Source organism: Sebastes umbrosus, chromosome 19 (assembly GCF_015220745.1).
Source record: "Sebastes umbrosus isolate fSebUmb1 chromosome 19, fSebUmb1.pri, whole genome shotgun sequence".
Taxonomy (NCBI): domain Eukaryota; kingdom Metazoa; phylum Chordata; class Actinopteri; order Perciformes; family Sebastidae; genus Sebastes; species Sebastes umbrosus.
The window spans coordinates 934066-953960 of NC_051287.1; the positions used below are offsets into that span (position 1 = coordinate 934066).

The 19895-nt window shown below is 48.0% G+C and overlaps 1 protein-coding gene across 1 annotated transcript; it reads left to right on the forward strand.

Annotated features, from left to right (window-relative positions):
* Nucleotides 1-1310: 1310 nt before the first annotated feature.
* apc (APC regulator of WNT signaling pathway) lies at nucleotides 1311-19560 on the forward strand. Its single transcript, XM_037751782.1, is given in 18 exon segments — nucleotides 1311-1446; nucleotides 5676-5831; nucleotides 7641-7728; nucleotides 7808-8030; nucleotides 9117-9225; nucleotides 9351-9464; nucleotides 9563-9649; nucleotides 10077-10127; nucleotides 10213-10299; nucleotides 10614-10791; nucleotides 10881-11081; nucleotides 11228-11323; nucleotides 11748-11887; nucleotides 11973-12050; nucleotides 12209-12325; nucleotides 13087-13301; nucleotides 13399-17659; nucleotides 17661-19560. Coding segments are annotated over 17 exon segments (6945 nt in total). The 5' UTR covers nucleotides 1311-1446; nucleotides 5676-5696; the 3' UTR covers nucleotides 18426-19560.
* Nucleotides 19561-19895: the final 335 nt, after the last annotated feature.

The following is a 19895-nucleotide window of genomic DNA, read 5'->3' on the forward strand; positions in this document are numbered from 1 at the left end:
TTATTGTTACAAATACTATGACTCAGTTTTATCTTCAGTCATTATTGCAATTTTTTTTTTTCAAAAATACACTACTGCTACCGTACAGTACTACTGCCTACTGTACAGTACTACTGCAGTACTACTGCTTACTGCTACTGTACAGTACTATTGCAGTACTACTGCCTACTGTACAGTACTACTGCTTACTGCTACTGTACAGTACTATTGCAGTACTACTGCCTACTGTACAGTACTACTGCAGTACTACTGCTTACTGCTACTGTACAGTACTATTGCAGTACTACTGCCTACTGTACAGTACAGCTACAGTACTACTGCTACTGTACAGTACTACTACAGTACAACTACTTACTGCTACTGTACAGTACTATTGCAGTACTACTGCTACTTTACAGTACTACTGCAGTGCTACTGTACAGTATTGCTACAGTACTACTGCAGTACTACTGCTACTGTACAGTACTACCACTTACTGCTACTGTACAGTACTACTAGAGTACTACTACTTACTGTACAGTACTACCACTTACTGCTACTGTACAGTACTACTACAGTACTACTACTTACTGCTACTGTACAGTACTACTACTTACTGCTACTGTACAGTAAAACTACTTACTGCTACTGTACAGTAATACTTGTATACTTTTACTGCTGATACTTTAACTACACGAAGCTGATAATACTTCTGTACTTTTATTGCTGATACTTCAACATCGTGAAGCTGATAATACTTTTGTACTGCTGATACTTAAGTACATGAAGCTGATAATACTTCTGTATAAATGCATATAAATATATATATATATATATGTATATATATTTATATATATATATATATTTATTTATTACACAGCTTTGTTGAATACTCGATTCTGATTGGTCAATCACGGTGTATATAACAGACCGTTGCTATGGGTGCAGTTCTGATGTTGGACTCTGGCAGAGTAGCTGTGTAATAACTGGGATAATGTTCAGGTAGCGGATCATTGTTGTGAATTATATATTTCACAACAATGATATATATAAATATATATATATATTTATATATATAAACTAACATTAATACATGAAGAAGAGTCCAGTATTGATCAGACTGCAGAGAGTGTGTGTGTGTGTGTGTGTGTGTGTGTGTGTGTGTGTGTGTGTGTGTGTGTGTGTGTGTGTGTGTGTGTGTGTGTGTGTGTGTGTGTGTGTGTGTGTGTGTTGTGTGTGAGAGTGTGTGTGAGTGAGTGAGTGTGTGTGTTACTAGACACTGCCTGCCCTGCAGCAGCAGCTGCAAAGCATTCTGGGATGAGGAGGAGGAGGAGGGAGAGGCAGCCCCCCCCCTCTCCTTCTCTCTGTCTCTGCCTCCTGATTGGCTGCTTGTTCGCCCAGCTGACTGCCCTCTGTCAGACAGAGAGAGAGAGAGACAGGGAGGGTGATGGAGGCTACAGCGATGGGGTGAGCTGCCATTTTCTCTTTCTTTATCCACAATCTATTCATCCTTTATTCATCCGTCCTCCTCTCTTTGTTTTTATTTTATATCAACGGGGTTATTGAGAGAGAGAGGGAGGGATGGAGGGAGGGAGAGGACGGGAGGACAGGGAGGACAGAGGAGGAGAGAGGGGGGAGGATGGAGGATAAGCGGGAGGTTGATCTTTTCTTCTTCATTGTCTGTCCTCTGGTGTGTTTTTCTTCTTCTGTGGTGGATTTAATCTGTTTAGTGTGTGTTTCCTGTAATGGAGGATGAGAGAGGGAGGATGGGAGGATGGGAGGATGGGAGGAGGTGGAGGCAGGGATGATGGAGAGAGAGAAAATGGCCGACCGGTGATGGAGGATGGAGGCTGAGGGAGGAAATAAAAAATAAAAGCAGGATGGTGATGATGATGATGATGATGATGAGAGGTTGTTTTCTATTGTGTCCTTTATTGGTTTCTATTGTTTCAGCTGATCCAGGATCAGACTGATCACTGTGTTTGATCACCATCCAGCACAATGAATTATTGATTCATTATTGATGATGGAGAAACTGTTAAACAGGGAGATGTGAGGATGTGTGGTAGTTGTAGTTCTCTGTAGGTGACCTGTAGTTCTCTGTCGATGACATGTAGTACTGTGTAGGTGACATGTAGTACTGTGTAGATGACATGTAGTACTGTGTAGATGACATGTAGTACTGTGTAGTTGACATGTAGTATTGTGTAGATGACATGTAGTACTGTGTAGTTGACATGTAGTATTGTGTAGGTGACATGTAGTACTGTGTAGGTGACATGTAGTACTGTGTAGGTGACATGTAGTACTCTGTAGGTGACATGTAGTACTGTGTAGGTGACATGTAGTACTGTGTAGTTGACGTGTAGTATTGTGTAGGTGACATGTAGTACTGTGTAGATGACATGTAGTACTGTGTAGATGACATGTAGTACTGTGTAGTTGACATGTAGTATTGTGTAGGTGACATGTAGTACTGTGTAGGTGACATGTAGTACTGTGTAGGTGACATGTAGTACTCTGTAGATGACATGTAGTACTGTGTAGGTGACATGTAGTACTGTGTAGATGACATGTAGTACTGTGTAGATGACATGTAGTACTGTGTAGGTGACATGTAGTACTGTGTAGATGACATGTAGTACTGTGTAGGTGACATGTAGTACTGTGTAGATGACATGTAGTACTGTGTAGATGACATGTAGTACTGTGTAGGTGACATGTAGTACTGTGTAGGTGACATGTAGTACTGTGTAGATGACATGTAGTACTCTGTAGATGACATGTAGTACTGTATAGGTGACATGTAGTATTGTGTAGGTGACATGTAGTACTCTGTAGGTGACATGTAGTATTGTGTAGATGACATGTAGTACTGTGTAGGTGACATGTAGTACTCTGTAGGTGACATGTAGTACTGTGTAGGTGACATGTAGTATTGTGTAGATGACATGTAGTACTCTGTAGGTGACATGTAGTACTGTGTAGATGACATGTAGTACTCTGTAGGTGACATGTAGTATTGTGTAGATGACATGTAGTACTCTGTAGGTGACATGTAGTACTGTGTAGATGACATGTAGTGCTCTGTAGGTGACATGTAGTACTGTGTAGATGACATGTAGTACTCTGTAGGTGACATGTAGTACTGTGTAGATGACATGTAGTACTCTGTAGGTGACATGTAGTATTGTGTAGGTGACATGTAGTACTGTGTATGTGTAGATGACATGTAGTACTCTGTAGATGACATGTAGTACTCTGGGTGACATGTAGTACTGTGTAGATGACATGTAGTACTCTGTAGGTGACATGTAGTACTGTGTATGTGTAGATGACATGTAGTACTCTGTAGATGACATGTAGTACTCTGTAGATGACATGTAGTACTCTGGGTGACATGTAGTATTGTGTAGATGACATGTAGTACTCTGTAGGTGACATGTAGTACTCTGGGTGACATGTAGTACTGTGTAGGTGACATGTAGTGCTCTGTAGGTGACATGTAGTACTGTGTAGATGACATGTAGTACTCTGTAGGTGACATGTAGTACTGTGTAGATGACATGTAGTACTCTGTAGGTGACATGTAGTATTGTGTAGGTGACATGTAGTACTGTGTATGTGTAGATGACATGTAGTACTCTGTAGATGACATGTAGTACTCTGGGTGACATGTAGTACTGTGTAGATGACATGTAGTACTCTGTAGGTGACATGTAGTACTGTGTATGTGTAGATGACATGTAGTACTCTGTAGATGACATGTAGTACTCTGTAGATGACATGTAGTACTCTGGGTGACATGTAGTATTGTGTAGATGACATGTAGTACTCTGTAGGTGACATGTAGTACTCTGGGTGACATGTAGTACTGTGTAGGTGACATGTAGTATTGTGTAGATGACATGTAGTACTCTGTGGGTGACATGTAGTATTGTGTAGATGACATGTAGTATTGTGTAGGTGACATGTAGTACTCTGTGGGTGACATGTAGTACTGTGTAGATGACATGTAGTACTGTGTAGATGACATGTAGTACTCTGTAGGTGACATGTAGTACTCTGTAGGTGACATGTAGTACTCTGTAGGTGACATGTAGTACTCTGTAGGTGACATGTAGTACTCTGTAGGTGACATATAGTATTGTGTAGATGACATGTAGTACTCTGTAGATGACATGTAGTACTCTGTAGATGACATGTAGTACTCTGTAGGTGACATGTAGTATTGTGTATATGACATGTAGTACTCTGTAGATGACATGTAATATTGTGTAGATGACATGTAGTACTCTGTAGATGACATGTAGTACTGTGTAGATGACATGTAGTACTCTGTAGGTGACATGTAGTACTGTGTAGATGACATGTAGTACTCTGTAGATGACATGTAGTACTCTGTAGGTGACATGTAGTATTGTGTAGGTGACATGTAGTACTGTGTAGTTGACATGTAGTATTGTGTAGATGACATGTAGTACTGTGTAGGTGACATGTAGTACTGTGTAGGTGACATGTAGTATTGTGTAGATGACATGTAGTACTCTGTAGGTGACATGTAGTACTGTGTAGGTGACATGTAGTATTGTGTAGATGACATGTAGTACTCTGTAGGTGACATGTAGTACTGTGTAGGTGACATGTAGTACTCTGTAGGTGACATGTAGTACTCTGTAGGTGACATGTAGTACTGTGTAGGTGACATGTAGTACTCTGTAGGTGACATGTAGTACTCTGTAGGTGACATGTAGTACTGTGTAGATGACGTTTAAATGAGCCACAAAACATCTAATGAACTGTAAACGTGTATTTATACTGTAAAACATGGAGACTGTCTCAGTGTACAGAGACGTACAGTGATCACAGTTTAGTAAATGTTTACCGTGTACGTCTGTTAACATCAAATATTCAGTGTACGTTAATCAGAGCCTCTTAAGTTACCAGATATAGAATACATACGAGTGCCACTGTTTTTCAAAAACATTATTTTTAAAAAAATATTAATTTTCACATTTGAATGTCTGTTTTTTTACAATTCAAATATATCTTTGAATTTAGAATATGTGTTGACGGCTGTAGTGTGTAGGAGTCCTGTATATCTGTGTTCTGTTGGAGGAAACATCTTTTTAGATGTTGATTTTTGGAAGTTGTGAATCGATTCAGTCTCCGTTCTTACATGATTCAGTTTTTACCACCTCTATACGTTACTGTACCAGCATCCAGCAGTCAGTGAGCCGTGGACAATGTGCTCGACTCGTCCCTAAGATGAAGCCCCCCCCCCCCCCGCTGTAGTCCTGCAGATTAGACTGCAGTGTTGTAGAACTACATTGTTGTAGTGCTGCACTCCTACAGTTTAAAGTGTGTGTCTGTGTGTTGTGATCAGCTGGTGAATCATGTGACGGTCAAACAGTGACATCAATGTTTGTAACAGAGAGGGAACATCACATGATGCTGACAAACACACACACACACACACAAACACTGCTGCATTCGTCCCATCTAACATTAACCCCTTGTGTGACTGACCAGCAGCGAGTCACAGTTAAACTTTCACTTTTATGAAGTAGCTCCGGATGGATGCATCTAGAGGGCCAGAAGCAACTCGCTATGAAAACATAACCGCTGTACCCCTAGTACTACAGTACCCTAGTACTACAGTACTTCAGTGTGACGGTTCCTGGTTTGTGTTGCAGGTCAGACGTGGGTCCTCCAACATGGCGGCAGCGTCATACGACCAGCTGCTGAGACAGGTGGAGGTGTTAAAGATGGAGAACTCCAACTTGAGACAGGAGCTGCAGGACAACTCCAACCACCTGACCAAACTGGAAAGTGAGGCCTGCAACATGAAGGTCAGTACTCACAATACTACTCAAGTACTGCTGAAAAACTGCTCTCAGTACTGCTGAAATACTGCACACAGTACTACTGAAATACTGCACACAGTACTACTGAAATACTGCACACAGTACTAGTGAAATACTGCACACAGTACTAGTGAAATACTGCACACAGTACTGGTGAAATACTGCACACAGTACTGGTGAAATACTGCATACAGTACTACTGAAATACTGCACACAGTACTACTGAAATACTGCTCACTGCTCAACGTTTGTATAACGAGAGATGAATGCAGACAAACTTGTCAAAATTATAATCCAAACATACGTCAGATCACATTGAAGTCTGAGATCTTCAGTTTTCTGTCCACCTAAAGGAGGACCTGACTGTTAGTGAAGAACCAGATGAGCCGGTCTGATGTACACATCATACATGTACACGTTTACAGGAAGGAACATACATGTAGATGTCTAACACGTTGCCGTTTACAGGAAGGAACATACATGTAGATCTCTCTCTCTCTGTTTGTCATATAGACTCAGTGTCTCTCTGTCTTCGGCCCAGAATAGACTTGTGGTATTTTCCACCAATCACGCGCTGCTGTGAGCTTCAGAATGAGCTCCTTGTTGTTGATCAGAGTGAGATATTTGACTGTTTGAGGATCTTTGGTTTCCCGTAGAGGACTCAGGAAACCTGTCAGTGAGCTGTCTGACGTCTCTGCTCGTCTTCCCCCACTTTCTTCTTCTTCATCGCTTTTCTTCTTCTTCTTTTTATTGTCGTTCACTTTCTGTTGTTTTTCCTTTCTTTATTTTTTCTCTTTTTATTTTTTTTCCTTTATTGCAGCGTTTTGTTTAATTGCTTTAATTCATTTTCTGATTTTATTTTTTGTTTTATTGCTTTCAATGTTTTTTTTCTGATTGTTTAATTGTCTTGTATTTCCTGCTGTGTCTTTTCCCTCCTTTCCACGTGTTTTATAGTTTTATTTTTTCTGCTTTAATTCTTGTCTTCAGTTTTTATTGTTTCCGTCTGTTTTTAGTATTTATTTTTTTACTTTCCACATTTTTATTTCTTTTATTGTCCTGATTTAGTTTTTTGATTAATTCATTTTCTGATTTTAGTTTTTGTTTTATAGCTTTAGATATTTTGTTCTGATTGTTTAATTGTCTTGTTTTTCCTGCCGTGTCTTTTCCCTCCTCTCCATTTGTTTTATATTGTTTCTGTCTGTTTTTATTATTTATTTTGTTACATTCCACATTTTTATTTCTTTTATTGTCCTGATTTTAGTTTTTAGTTTAATTCATTCTCTGACTGTTCTCATAGTTTCTGTCTTGTTTTTTTTTTCTGTATATTCGTGTCTCTCTGTGTTTGGTGTTTTTTTAACTTGTAGTTTTATTCTTTATTGTCCTGTCCTTCCCCTCCAAACTCACACTCACTTCCCGTTTCCCGTGTCCTGTTTCCCGTTTCCTGTTTACTGTCGATGAGCAGAAAACACTCATGGACAGTGTGAGTAGTGTTAGTTTCCATCATGTCGCTGTATGAACGCTGCCGTTTCATCGTGGTGAGTCTGGAAACAATGATTTAGAGACAGAGAGAGACGGTGGTATAAATCAGTTATTATGTGTGTTACTCATTTCAACAATAACCTCATTATAGTTGTGATTAATAATGTATTAATATCATGAATATTTGTGTTGTTTTGTCAGAAGTATGTTTTTATTTTAAAGACTCTGGTGCCCCCCGGTGGTCGGATGAGGAAACACAGACTTGGTGAACGGTGATGTAACGCTGGACCACTTTTATTTTCTCATGTAAAACAGGAAGTGCTGAAGCAGCTGCAGGGCACCATAGAAGAAGAGTCTGGAGACGCGTCTGGCTCTCAGCTGGAGCTCATTGAGAGACTGAAAGGTGAGCAAAACAAACACACACACACACACACACACACACACACACACTGTGTAATGTGATCTCCCTCCTCCTCCTCTAGAGATGAGCCTGGAGTCTGCGGGTTTTAAGCCCAGGTCGAGGCCTCCTCTGCCCCCCTCGTCCTCCTCCAGCTCGACCTCTTCTGGTTCTGGAGCTCCTGGAGGAGCAGCTGGAGGCTCCGGAGCTCCAGGCCCCCCGACGACCGCCGGCTTCCCCAGGAGAGGGCTGCCGACTGCGGGCAGAGACAGCCATGACCGATGCCTGGAGGACCTGGAGAAGGAGAGGTACTACTTAGAGTACTGGCAGTACTGTCATTCTGTAACTACTAATAGTACTGTAATACTGCAACTACTGACAGTACTGTAATACTGCAACTACTGACAGTACTACTGAGAGTACTGGCAGTACTACACTCAGAATACACAAAGTAATACTACAGCTACAACACATTTAAATGTGTTCAACTGGTACTAGTACCAGTAGTACTGTTGCAGTACTATTACACTACGGGTTCTACTGCAGATTGTACTGCTATCACTGCTGCTGTAAGTAGTACTACTAAAAGTACTGCTGTTAGTACTAGGATAGATTTTTTTTCTTGTTTATTTATGTAATTTTTGTCAGAATTAAAATGTTCTCTGTCGCTCTCTCTCTGTCTGTCTCTGTCTCTCTCTGATTGGCTCCTGTCTGTCTCTGTCCTGCTCTCTGATTGGCTCCTGTCTGTCTCTGTCTCTCTCTGATTGGCTCCTGTCTGTCTCTGTCCTGCTCTCTGATTGGCTCCTGTCTGTCTCTGTCCTGCTCTCTGATTGGCTCCTGTCTGTCTCTGTCTCTCTCTGATTGGCTCCTGTCTGTCTCTGTCCTGCTCTCTGATTGGCTCCTGTCTGTCTCTGTCCTGCTCTCTGATTGGCTCCTGTCTGTCTCTGTCCTGATCTCTGATTGGCTCCTGTCTGTCTCTGTCCTGCTCTCTGATTGGCTCCTGTCTGTCTCTGTCTCTCTCTGATTGGCTCCTGTCTGTCTCTGTCCTGCTCTTTGATTGGCTCCTGTCTGTCTCTGTCCTGCTCTCTGATTGGCTCCTGTCTGTCTCTGTCCTGCTCTCTGATTGGCTCCTGTCTGTCTCTGTCTCTCTCTGATTGGCTCCTGTCTGTCTCTGTCTCTCTCTGATTGGCTCCTGTCTGTCTCTGTCCTGCGCTCTGATTGGCTCATGTCTGTCTCTGTCTCTCTCTGATTGGCTCATGTCTGTCTCTGTCTCTCTCTGATTGGCTCATGTCTGTCTCTGTCTCTCTCTGATTGGCTCCTGTCTGTCTCTGTCCTGCTCTCTGATTGGCTCCTGTCTGTCTCTGTCTCTCTCTGATTGGCTGCTGCTCCCTCAGGTCTCTCCTATTGGCTGAGCTGGAGAAGGAGGAGAAGGAGAAGGACTGGTATTACGCTCAGCTGCAGAATCTCACCAAGAGGATCGACAGTCTGCCGCTCACTGAGAACGTAAGAACACGTTTTACTGTTACACAGGAAGTATTTCTACGTTTATGTTCCGTCTCTAAATACTTCATTACCCATGAGCCCCGGTTGCCGTTGCCCCGGTGACGTGACGAGCGTTTGTGTGTCAGTTCACTCTGCAGACGGACATGAGTCGGCGCCAGCTGGAGTTTGAGGCTCGTCAGATCCGTTCAGCGATGGAGGAGCAGCTGGGCTCCTGTCAGGAGATGGAGAGGAGGGCTCAGGTAGGATCACTACTGTTCACCTGTTCACCTGTTCACCTGTTCACCTGTTCACCTGAACCACGACACCATAGTCAACAACACTCTGTGTGTGTCCTCAGGCTCGCGTGTCCCGTATTCAGCAGATAGAGAAAGACATCCTGAGACTGGGAGCACGGCTGCAGGTAGCCTCCCAGGTGACCTCACAGGTAAACTCACCTGTTCTATGTGATGATCTTAATGTGATGTTAACCCTTTGAACTCTGCAGTAGTAATCGTCCACCAGTGCTGATGTTGGTATTTTTGCTTATTGTGATGTCATTGCTTGGAGCAAAATCTTGTTTATAAAAAAAAAGAAAAATGTATTTAACATAACATCAAAATTAAAACAAACATACAAATTATTAAAAAAAACAAAAAAAACATTAAATACATTTTTAAAATAATAAAATGTTTATAAATTTATAAACAAAAATAAACCACTTTTAATGTTTGATTTATGTTAAAGGTCACTTTGAATGATTAACTAATGATAATGTTTAATCTTTGTAAAGTCATTTTAGATGTTTAGTTCGTGCTAATGTTTATTTAATCTGATGTGGATGAAACGTTCACCTGTCCTCTCTCTCTCTCCAGGTGGAGGAAGCTCAGGGGCCGAGCGACAGCAGTGGATTGGCCGGAGTTCAGGTGAGCATCTCGTTCTTCTTCTTCGTCTTATTTTGAATCTTATTTATTTTGTTTTAACCTTTTTTTTTGTTTTTTCCTCCTTCAGAGCTCCAGCAGCCGGTTGGACCACGAACCAGCCAATGAGGCGAGCTACTCTGTGCCTCGACGAATCACCAGCCACCTGGGAACCAAGGTTACTAACTCTGCCTAGCAACAACCCTTAAATACTTTATCCCTCCGCCAAAATATTTTATCACCTCAATAACCAAGCAGCAACCAGAGCGCTGTAAAAAAATAAATCCCATCTGTGAAGATGGTGTACGCTGTAAAAAGTTGTCTTGTGTCACCCCCCCTGCAGGTGGTGATGGTGTACACTGTAAAAAGTTGTCTTGTGTCACCCCCCTGCAGGTGGTGATGGTGTACACTGTAAAAAGTTGTCTTGTGTCGCCCCCCCTGCAGGTAGAAATGGTGTACACTGTAAACAGTTGCTTGTGTCGCCCCCTGCAGGTGGAGATGGTGTACAGTCTTCTGTCAATGTTGGGGACTCATGATAAAGACGACATGTCGCGGACTCTGCTCGCCATGTCGAGCTCGCAGGACTCGTGCATCGCCATGCGTCAGTCGGGCTGTCTGCCGCTGCTCATCCAGCTGCTGCACGGCAACGACAAGGACTCCCTGTTGCTAGGTAACCACTAGTTCCCATAGAAGTAAAGTGTTGTCACAGGTAACTCTTTTACCTTTACCTGTTTTATTTACATCTCTCCTGTTGCCTAGGTAACTCCCGCGGCAGTAAAGAGGCTCGTGCGCGGGCGTCGGCAGCGCTGCACAACATCGTTCACAGCCAGCCCGACGACAAGAGAGGCCGGCGTGAGATCAGGGTGCTCCACCTGCTGGAGCAGGTGCGTCATTACTGCGAGGAGTGTTGGAGCTGGCAGGAGAACCACGAGAGGGGCGTCGACCAGGAGGACAACCCCAGTGAGTGATGTCACACACACTCTGACCAATCAGGAGGACAGACAGCCTCTTGTGTATATAATATATATATATAATGTGTTATATAATACATAAAGTATATATAATGTGTATATAATACATAAAGTATATATAAATACTGTCTCCAGTGCCGTCTCCAGTGGAGCATCAGATCTGTCCGGCCGTCTGCGTCCTCATGAAACTTTCCTTCGACGAGGAACATCGGCACGCCATGAACGAACTCGGTGAGAGTGACGATAGACAGCTGATTTACTAACTGGAAAAACTGACTGGTTTAACGAGTCCCGACTTGTTTAACGAGTCTGGACTGGTTTAACGAGTCTGGACTGGTTTTCATGAGTCTGGACTGGTTAAACGAGTCTGGACTGGTTAAACGAGTCTGGACTGGTTTAACGAGTCTGGACTAGTTTAATGAGTCTGGACTGGTTAAACGAGTCTGGACTGGTTTAACGAGTCTGGACTGGTTTAACGAGTCTGGACTGGTTAAACGAGTCTGGACTGGTTTAACGAGTCTGGACTAGTTTAACGAGTCTGGACTGGTTTAATGAGTCTGGACTGGTTAAACGAGTCCTGACTAACGAGTCCTGACTTGTTTAATTTATTGGTATTTATACTCTCTGTATCTCTGTGGGTTTTTCGTCCCTGCAGGCGGTCTGCAGGCGGTGGCGGAGCTGCTGCAGGTGGACTGTGAGATGTTCGGTCTGAGCAGCGATCATTACAGCGTCACGCTGCGGCGATACGCCGGCATGGCGCTCACCAACCTGACCTTCGGAGACGTAGCCAATAAGGTTGGAGGAAAACACGAACAACACGTTTACACATCGTTGGTTGTTTTAACCAGATCACAGCTTCACGTTGTTGTTCTCCCATCAGGCCACGCTGTGCTCCATGAAGGGCTGCATGAGAGCGATGGTCGCTCAGCTGAAGTCTGACAGCGAAGACCTGCAGCAGGTAAACTCACCCGTTACCACGGCAACTGCCTCACGCCTGTTTTGTCTGTCTGACGTTTATTTAGTTCAATGTTTTTGTTGGTGTAGTTTTTGAATATTTCGTTGTCGTTTTTGTTGTTTTATATTTTTACGTTGTACTTCCTGTTTGTTTTTTTTAAGGTGATAGCGAGCGTGTTGAGGAACTTGTCGTGGCGTGCTGATGTCAACAGTAAGAAGACGCTGCGTGAGGTCGGCAGCGTGCGAGCGCTGACGGGCTGTGCTCTCGAGGTCCAGAAGGTAAATATTGTTGACTATGACTTAAAGTGGGCATGTCTGTAAAGGGGAGACTCGTGGGTACCCAGAGAACCCATTTACATTCACTGATCTGGAGGTCAGAGGTCAAGGGACCCCTTTGAAAATGGACATGACAGTTTTTCCTCTCCAACATTTAGTGTCAGTTTGGAGTGTTATTTAACCTCCTTCATGACCAGCTGGTCTGACCTGGTTGGTACCGATGGATTCATCAGGTTCTACAGTTTACTATGAAACATTTTCAGACTTTTTTCTTTACATTTTCCTAACTTCTCTTCTGCCCTTTTTTCAGTCATTTTTAGGACATTTTTCAGACTTTTCTTGTGATATTTTTTGTTAATTTTTCCTATTTTATTTGGGACATTTTTAGCACATTTTTGTACTTTTCTTCTGCCTTTATTCGGTCATTACCAGCTGACACAGTTTGGTTGAGCCTCCGTAGCATTGTGTGTAGTGAAAACCAAAGAGGAGAGCAGAGGCCGGAGCCGTGATCATTTTTCGGTCATTTTCATATGATCCCAGTATCTTCACTCTAGCTTTAAAACTGAGCCGCTACGACCTAAAAATCACAAGTTGCGTTAAATAAATCAAACTAATTTGCGTTAACTCGTTATTATATTATATATATATATATATATATATATTATTGTTATATTATATATTATATTATCATCCCGTTAGCTTTAACAGCTCTAGTCTGAGCACGCTCTGACATCAGCTGTTTTTTTCTTCTTCTGCTCCTTCAGGAGTCGACCCTGAAGTCCGTACTGAGCGCGCTCTGGAACCTGTCGGCTCACTGTACGGAGAACAAGGCGGATATCTGCGCGGTGGACGGCGCGCTGGCGTTTCTGGTGGGAACGCTGACGCACTGCAGCCACACCAACACGCTCGCCATCATCGAGAGCGGCGGCGGCATACTGCGCAACGTCTCCAGCCTCATCGCCACCAACGAAGCGCACAGGTAAACAACGGGAAACAAGTAAACAACCTGTAGTTGCCATAGTAACCACTAGGTGGATTAAATATTGTGTCTCTTCTCCCTGGTTGTTGTCTTGTAGGCAGATCCTGCGTGAGCACGGCTGCCTGCCGACGCTGCTACAGCACTTGAAGTCTCACAGTTTGACCATCGTGTCCAACGCCTGCGGGACGCTCTGGAATCTGTCGGCCAGAGACGCCAAAGACCAGGAGGCATTATGGGAGCTGGGCGCCGTGGGCATGCTGCGCAACCTCATTCACTCCCGGCACAAGATGATCGCCATGGGCAGCGCCGCCGCCCTGCGTAACCTGATGGCCAACCGGCCGGCACGCTACAAGGATGCCAGCGTGGTGTCGCCGGGCGCCGGCGCCCCATCACTGCACGCCCGCAAACAGAAGGCGTTATTCGAGGAGCTGGACGCCCAACAGCTGTCAGAGACTTTCGACAACATCGACAACCTGAGCCCCAAGGCGGCGCACAGGAAGGGGCGGGGCTGTAACGGCGCCGGTGGAGGAGGAGGAGGGAACACAACGCGCTCATACACCAACACGCCGGTGCTGTCGAGCCCGAAGAACGGAGACGGATCAAAAAGGACGGGTGAGGAAGTGACATACGCTCGGCCGGTGTTCCCGCCCAGCGTCCGAGCGTCCAGCGACAGCCTCAACAGCGTGACGAGCGCAGACGGGTACGGCAACCGCGGCAAGACCAAACCGTCAGCGGAGCCGTTCTACTCGTCAGACGAGAGCCGAGACAACAAGTGCTGCGTCTACAGGAAGTACCCGGCCGACCTCGCACACAAAATCCGCAGCGCCAACCACATGGCGGACGACGACGGCGCGGAGTTGGACACGCCCATCAACTACAGCCTGAAGTACTCCGACGAACAGCTGAATTCTGGGAGACAGAGTCCGAGTCACCGTGGCAGCATCGAGAGCGACGAGGACGACGAAACGGACGCCAGGCTGAGGAGGAGGAACGACGGCGGCGACTCGGCACCGACCAGCGGCCGCATAGCGTCCACCCCGCAGCCGCGCTACGTCGTCGCCACGGCAACGTCAGACTACGTTGGTGACTCCACCGGCGAGCAGCCAATCGACTACAGCCTGAAGTACGGCACTGACGCCGCCCGCAAACCGCTGTTCAAGCCACAAGAGACCGCTGCCCCCTCCGTCCCACCTCCTCCGTCATCCTCTGCCAACAAGCTCCGCCCCCCTCCACCCACAGCCAATCGGACGGGGCCAAAAGGCAACCAGGAGTCCACGCAGACGTATTGCGTGGAGGACACGCCCATCTGCTTCTCCAGAGGCAGCTCGCTCTCCTCGCTGTCATCAGAGGAGGAAGATGAGGATGGCGATGTCATTGGGAGGAAGAGGAGGGGCGGCAGCGGCGGCGGCAGTAATGACTATCCGACACTTCCTGTCAGCGAGAAAGACGCACACGAACAGCAGCAGAGGCAGCAGAAGGAGGCGGAGAGCCAGACCGCCACTGCTACCGCCGCTTCCTCCTCACGGGGAAGACGTGCTCACCACCACCATCACGGCCACGCCCACCACCATCACCACCACCATGTGACGTCATCGGGTGCCAGGACTCCGAAGAGTCCACCGGAGCAGCCGTACGCTCAGGAGACGCCGCTGATGTTCAGCCGCTGCACGTCCGTCAGCTCCCTCGACAGCTTCTCCACCTCTTCCATCGCCAGCTCCGTGCGCTCCAGCGAGCCGTGCAGCGGCGTGCCGAGCGGCGTGGTCAGTCCCAGCGACCTGCCTGACAGCCCGGGACAGACTATGCCGCCGAGCCGCTCCAAGACGCCGCCGCTGCCGCCAGCGACGCAGAACACAAAGGAGGAGGAAAAGACGAAGAAGAAGGACGAGGAGGAGAGCAGCGCAGACGTCCTGCTGCACTTCGCCACGGAGAGCACGCCGCACGGCTTCTCCCGAGCCTCCAGTCTGAGCGCGCTCAGTCTGGACGAGCCATACATCGCAGCAGAGATGAGGGGGAAGAAAGAGGAGGAGGAGGGAGGAAACGAGGAGAGGAAGGAGGAGGCGGCTGCGAAACCGATCCTCGACGAATCGGACGACGACGATGACATTGAGATCCTGGAGGCGTGCATCAACATGGCCATGCCCAAGTCGTCACGGAAACCAAAGAAACAGCAACAAGCAGCGCCAAGGAAACCCAGCCAGCTTCCTGTTTATAAGCTCCACCCACCTCAAAGCCGCGCCCAATCACAGCAGAGGAAGGACGTGCCGCCGCCAGCGGAGGAGGTGCCGAGAGTTTACTGCGTGGAGGGAACGCCGCTCAACTTCTCCACCGCCACCTCGCTTAGTGACCTCACCATCGACTCCCCACCCAATGAGGAGGCAGCAGCAGCTGTCATACCTGTAGCCCCGCCCCCCTCCAGCCAGAGGAGGGGGGCGGGACTACCTGAGGGTGAGAATGGTGACGACATCCTCGCCGAGTGCATCAGCGCCGCCATGCCCAAAGCCAAACCCAGAAAACCAATCAGAGCAGCAGCGAACAGCGAGCACCTCCAAGCCCCGCCTCTTCCTCCTCCGGTCCCGCCTCCTCTTGGCCTGCAGCAGCAGAAGAAGAAGCCGACGTCGCCGGTGAAGCCGATGCCCCAGCGGGCGGCTTATGGCGTCGCCACGGCAACAGCCGCCAAAGCAAAACCAGGGTTTGCCTTTGACTCGCCGCACCACTACACGCCCATTGAGGGCACGCCGTGCTGCTTCTCACGCAACGACTCGCTGAGCTCGCTCGACTTCGACGAAGACGACGGCGGTGAGAAGGACGAAGAGAAGAAAAGAAAAGAAGAAGAAGGCAGGAAGAGGAAGCAGCAGACGGCGGCTGTTTTCCCGCGAACGAAACCTGCAACCAACGCGGCGTCGACGACAGACGAGAAGCAGAAGTTTGCCATCGAGGACACGCCCGTCTGCTTCTCCAGAAACTCCTCCCTGAGCTCGCTGAGCGACATTGACCAGGAGAACAACAACAAGGAGTTCGCTCCGCCGCCGCCACCGCCGCCTGAGCAGCAAGATGGAGGCAAAGCAGCAATAAAGTCTCCTCCTCCTCCGCAGGAAGAGTTGAAGCCCCGCCCCAATGCGGCGAGCGGCTACGCCCCCAAAGCGTTCCATGTGGAGGACACGCCTGTCTGCTTCTCCAGGAACTCGTCGCTCAGCTCGCTGAGCATCGACTCGGAAGACGACCTGCTGCAGGAGTGCATCAGCTCCGCCATGCCCAAGAAGAAGAAGAAAGCTGCAGCCGCCGCCGCCAACGCCTCCGTCGTAACGCCACTTCCAGTCACCAAAGCTGAAGATGGCATTTTGGCCGAGGAGGAGCCTTCAGAGGCGCCAAGAAGCCCCGCCTCCCCTGATTCAGAGTCATTTGATTGGAAGGCGATCCAGGAAGGCGCCAACTCAATCGTCAGCAGCCTGAACGCTGCCGCCGCCGCCGCCACGTCTCTGTCCCGCCAACCGTCATCAGACTCTGACTCGGTCCTGTCCCTGAAGTCTGTGGGCTCGCCGTTCCGCCTGCCGGCAGCCAATAACAATGCAGAAGAAGATGTGGAGGAGAAGGAGGAGGCGGCGGTGAAGCGAGGGGCGAGGATCCTGAAGAGCGGTGAACGCAGCTCGCTGGAGGCCAAGAAGAAGAAGGAGGAGCTAGAGGAGGAGGAGGAGGCGAAGGCGCTGAGAGGCGGGAAGAAGGTGTACAGCAGGAGTCTCATAACGGGTAAGCCGAGGGCGGAGCCAGCAGCCAGGGGGCGCAGCAAACCCAGAGCAGCAGCCGTGGCCAAACCTCCAGGAAGCAGCGAAGGCGCCGACAGAGGAGGCGGGTCCTCTCGGGACTCCACGCCGTCTCGCTCTTCCACAGCAGCCAATCAGAAAGGAGGGAAGCTGCTGCAGATGCCGCGCACGGCGTCTCCAGGAAGTGCATCATCATCGTCTTCATCGGCCTCCAGACCAGCCAAACAGAGCGGGGCAGCGAGGAGCGGCGGCGGCGGCGGCATCCCTAGGAGCGAGTCGGCGTCGAGGGTCAGTGGCTCCACGGCGGCCAAGAAGCCGAAGGCGGAGCCAGAGAAGCCGGCGCTGGTCCGTCAGTCGACCTTCATCAAAGAAGCACCGAGCCCGACGCTGAAGAGGAAGCTGGAGGAGTCTGCAGCAGCGGCGGCGGCGGCGGCGGCGGCTGCTACGGCGTTAGAGTCACCGTCCAGCCCCGATACACCGCTACCAGCAACAACTAGGAGACACGACGTCAACCGCTCACACTCTGAGAGCCCGTCACGCCCGCAGGAAGTGACATCATCACGGTTCAGCCGCACCGGCACCTGGAAGCGGGAAAACAGTGGCGGGGGGGGGGGGAGGAGGAGGGAGCGGCGGTAAACACTCGACATCGTTACCACGCGTGGGAACATGGAAGAGGTCAGGAAGCTCGTCGTCAGTGCTGTCGGCGTCATCGGAGTCCAGCGAGAAGGGGCGGAGCGAGGAGGAGAGCGCTGTGAGGTCGAAGGGAACGTGGAGGAAGGCAAAGAGCGGCGGCGGCGGCGGCGGCGGCGGCAGCGGCGGCAGCGACTCGTCAGCCGGACGGAGCTTCGCCGAAAAATCCGAAGACGTCTGGGTTCGTCTGGAGGACTGTCCCGTCAACAACCCGCGCTCCTCCTCTTCCTGTTCAGCCCGCTCTCCCACCACCGCCAACGCCCCGCCCGTCATCGACAGCCCCGCGTCCTCCAAGATCCCCTCCTCCTCCTCTTCCTCCTCCTCCAACCTCAACCTGCGCCGGAGCTGCGAGAGCCTCGACGACAAGCCGCCACCGCCGCCGCCGCCCGAGCGCCCCCAACACCAGCAGCAGCAGCAACGCAGTCAGCAGCGCAGCGGCGCCGTGGCGGCTCGAGTCAGCCCCTTCAACTACACGCCGAGCCCGAGGAAGAGCAACTCTGAGGTCACCACCACCCCCACCCCCACCCCCACGCCAACCACCACGACAGCATCTTCAACAACCCCCACGCGACCTTCACTCATCCCCACCCCCGTCACCAAAAAGCGGGAGCCGAAGGGCGGAGAGGGCGGCGGCAGCGGCGGAGAACGCGGTTCGTACATAGTGACGTCGGTGTGAAAAGAACCAGGAAGAAGACTCTTGTAGACACAGAATGGCTGCCACAGTTTGGATAGTTGCCAGAACGGAGGACGTGTACATACGGAGGGAGAAATGTCAAAGTGTTTGTGAACTGTACAGGAAGTGTATTTAAGTGCTAGCCCCGCCCCCTCCCCTCCCTCCTCTCCCCTCATTGGCTCCCCTCACCTGTCCGTCACGGTTCTTTAATCGACCAGAGAAAACTTTAAAAATGAGCTTTTTATGTTTTTATACCACTAAAAATGATGTGTAGCGCTTAGCTCCGCCCCCTTTCTGCCTGTGTTCCCGCATGGCCCCGCCCCCCTAACGATGACCGTTACCATGGTGATATAACGATGATGATGACGATGATGATGTTTCTGCTAGCTGTAGCGTCGGAGCTGATTCGGCTCTTTTGGAAGTTTTCATGTTTTTTTGAACGGAGTTTGGTTCTGAGGAAAAACGAGATTTTTCTCCCGTTTTTTGGGTAGAAATTAATTTATTTTCTCCGTGTGGAGACGAACGTGTCGACTCTGATGCAGTTTGAGATGAGAGTTTCAAAGTTAACCTTGTTTGAGTCCAAAATAATCCAAAATAATCCAGAAAACCTTTTTCAGCTGCATTCAGTGACGTAGTTTAATGAGCAGATGTTTGACAGCTGTGATGTTCAAATTAAAGATTCTCTGTCAGACGGATGTAAAAATCAGTTTTTCAGAACCTCACTCGTCACTCACACAAACGGAATTTATTGCAGAGGGAAGTTTGCCGCCAGCCGACCGATCTGTAAACATTTAAACACGTTGAAGAGCCGGTATGTGAGGAAACGTTTGTTCTTGAACTTCCTGGTGAATTTTGAGGATTTGTAGTCGTCGTCGTCTGTTGGCTGAAAACTTCCCGCTCCGTGCCTCGTTGGAAACAAATAACACTGTAAAACATAAGTTATTGCTGTAAAACCTTTTAACTTTGAAGCACATAATTTAAAACAAAAATGTTTTTTTTTTTGCCAAAATAAGTTTCCACAGTGTTCTTCATGGCTGTAACTTGATTTTTATGTTGATGCTGAGGAAAACAACTCTTTTTGGTGAAATGTTAACCAGATGATGAACAATAAAAATTCAACATTTTAGGTGCAAACGTTGCTGCTTGGTTGATTGATTGTTGTGAAACTGTAAAGTTCTGGTGCTGATGGGCAGAATAAACTTAACGAGGACGTTTCTGTTATTAAATATTTAACACATTAGTGAGTTCTCCTTAAATCAAACTGGTCAAAACCACCGACTGAAAGATCAATAAGTGGTTGAGCTGTTTACATTCAGCATGCAGCCCTCCTGTATTGATTTGTTTAAGATGAACAAGGGCTGTCAAAGTTAATGCCATGATAACGCCAATTAGTTTTAACGCCACTAAATTCTTTAACGCAACGTGTGATTCTTTGGTATTAGCGGGCTCAATTTAAAGCTAGAGTGAAGATAC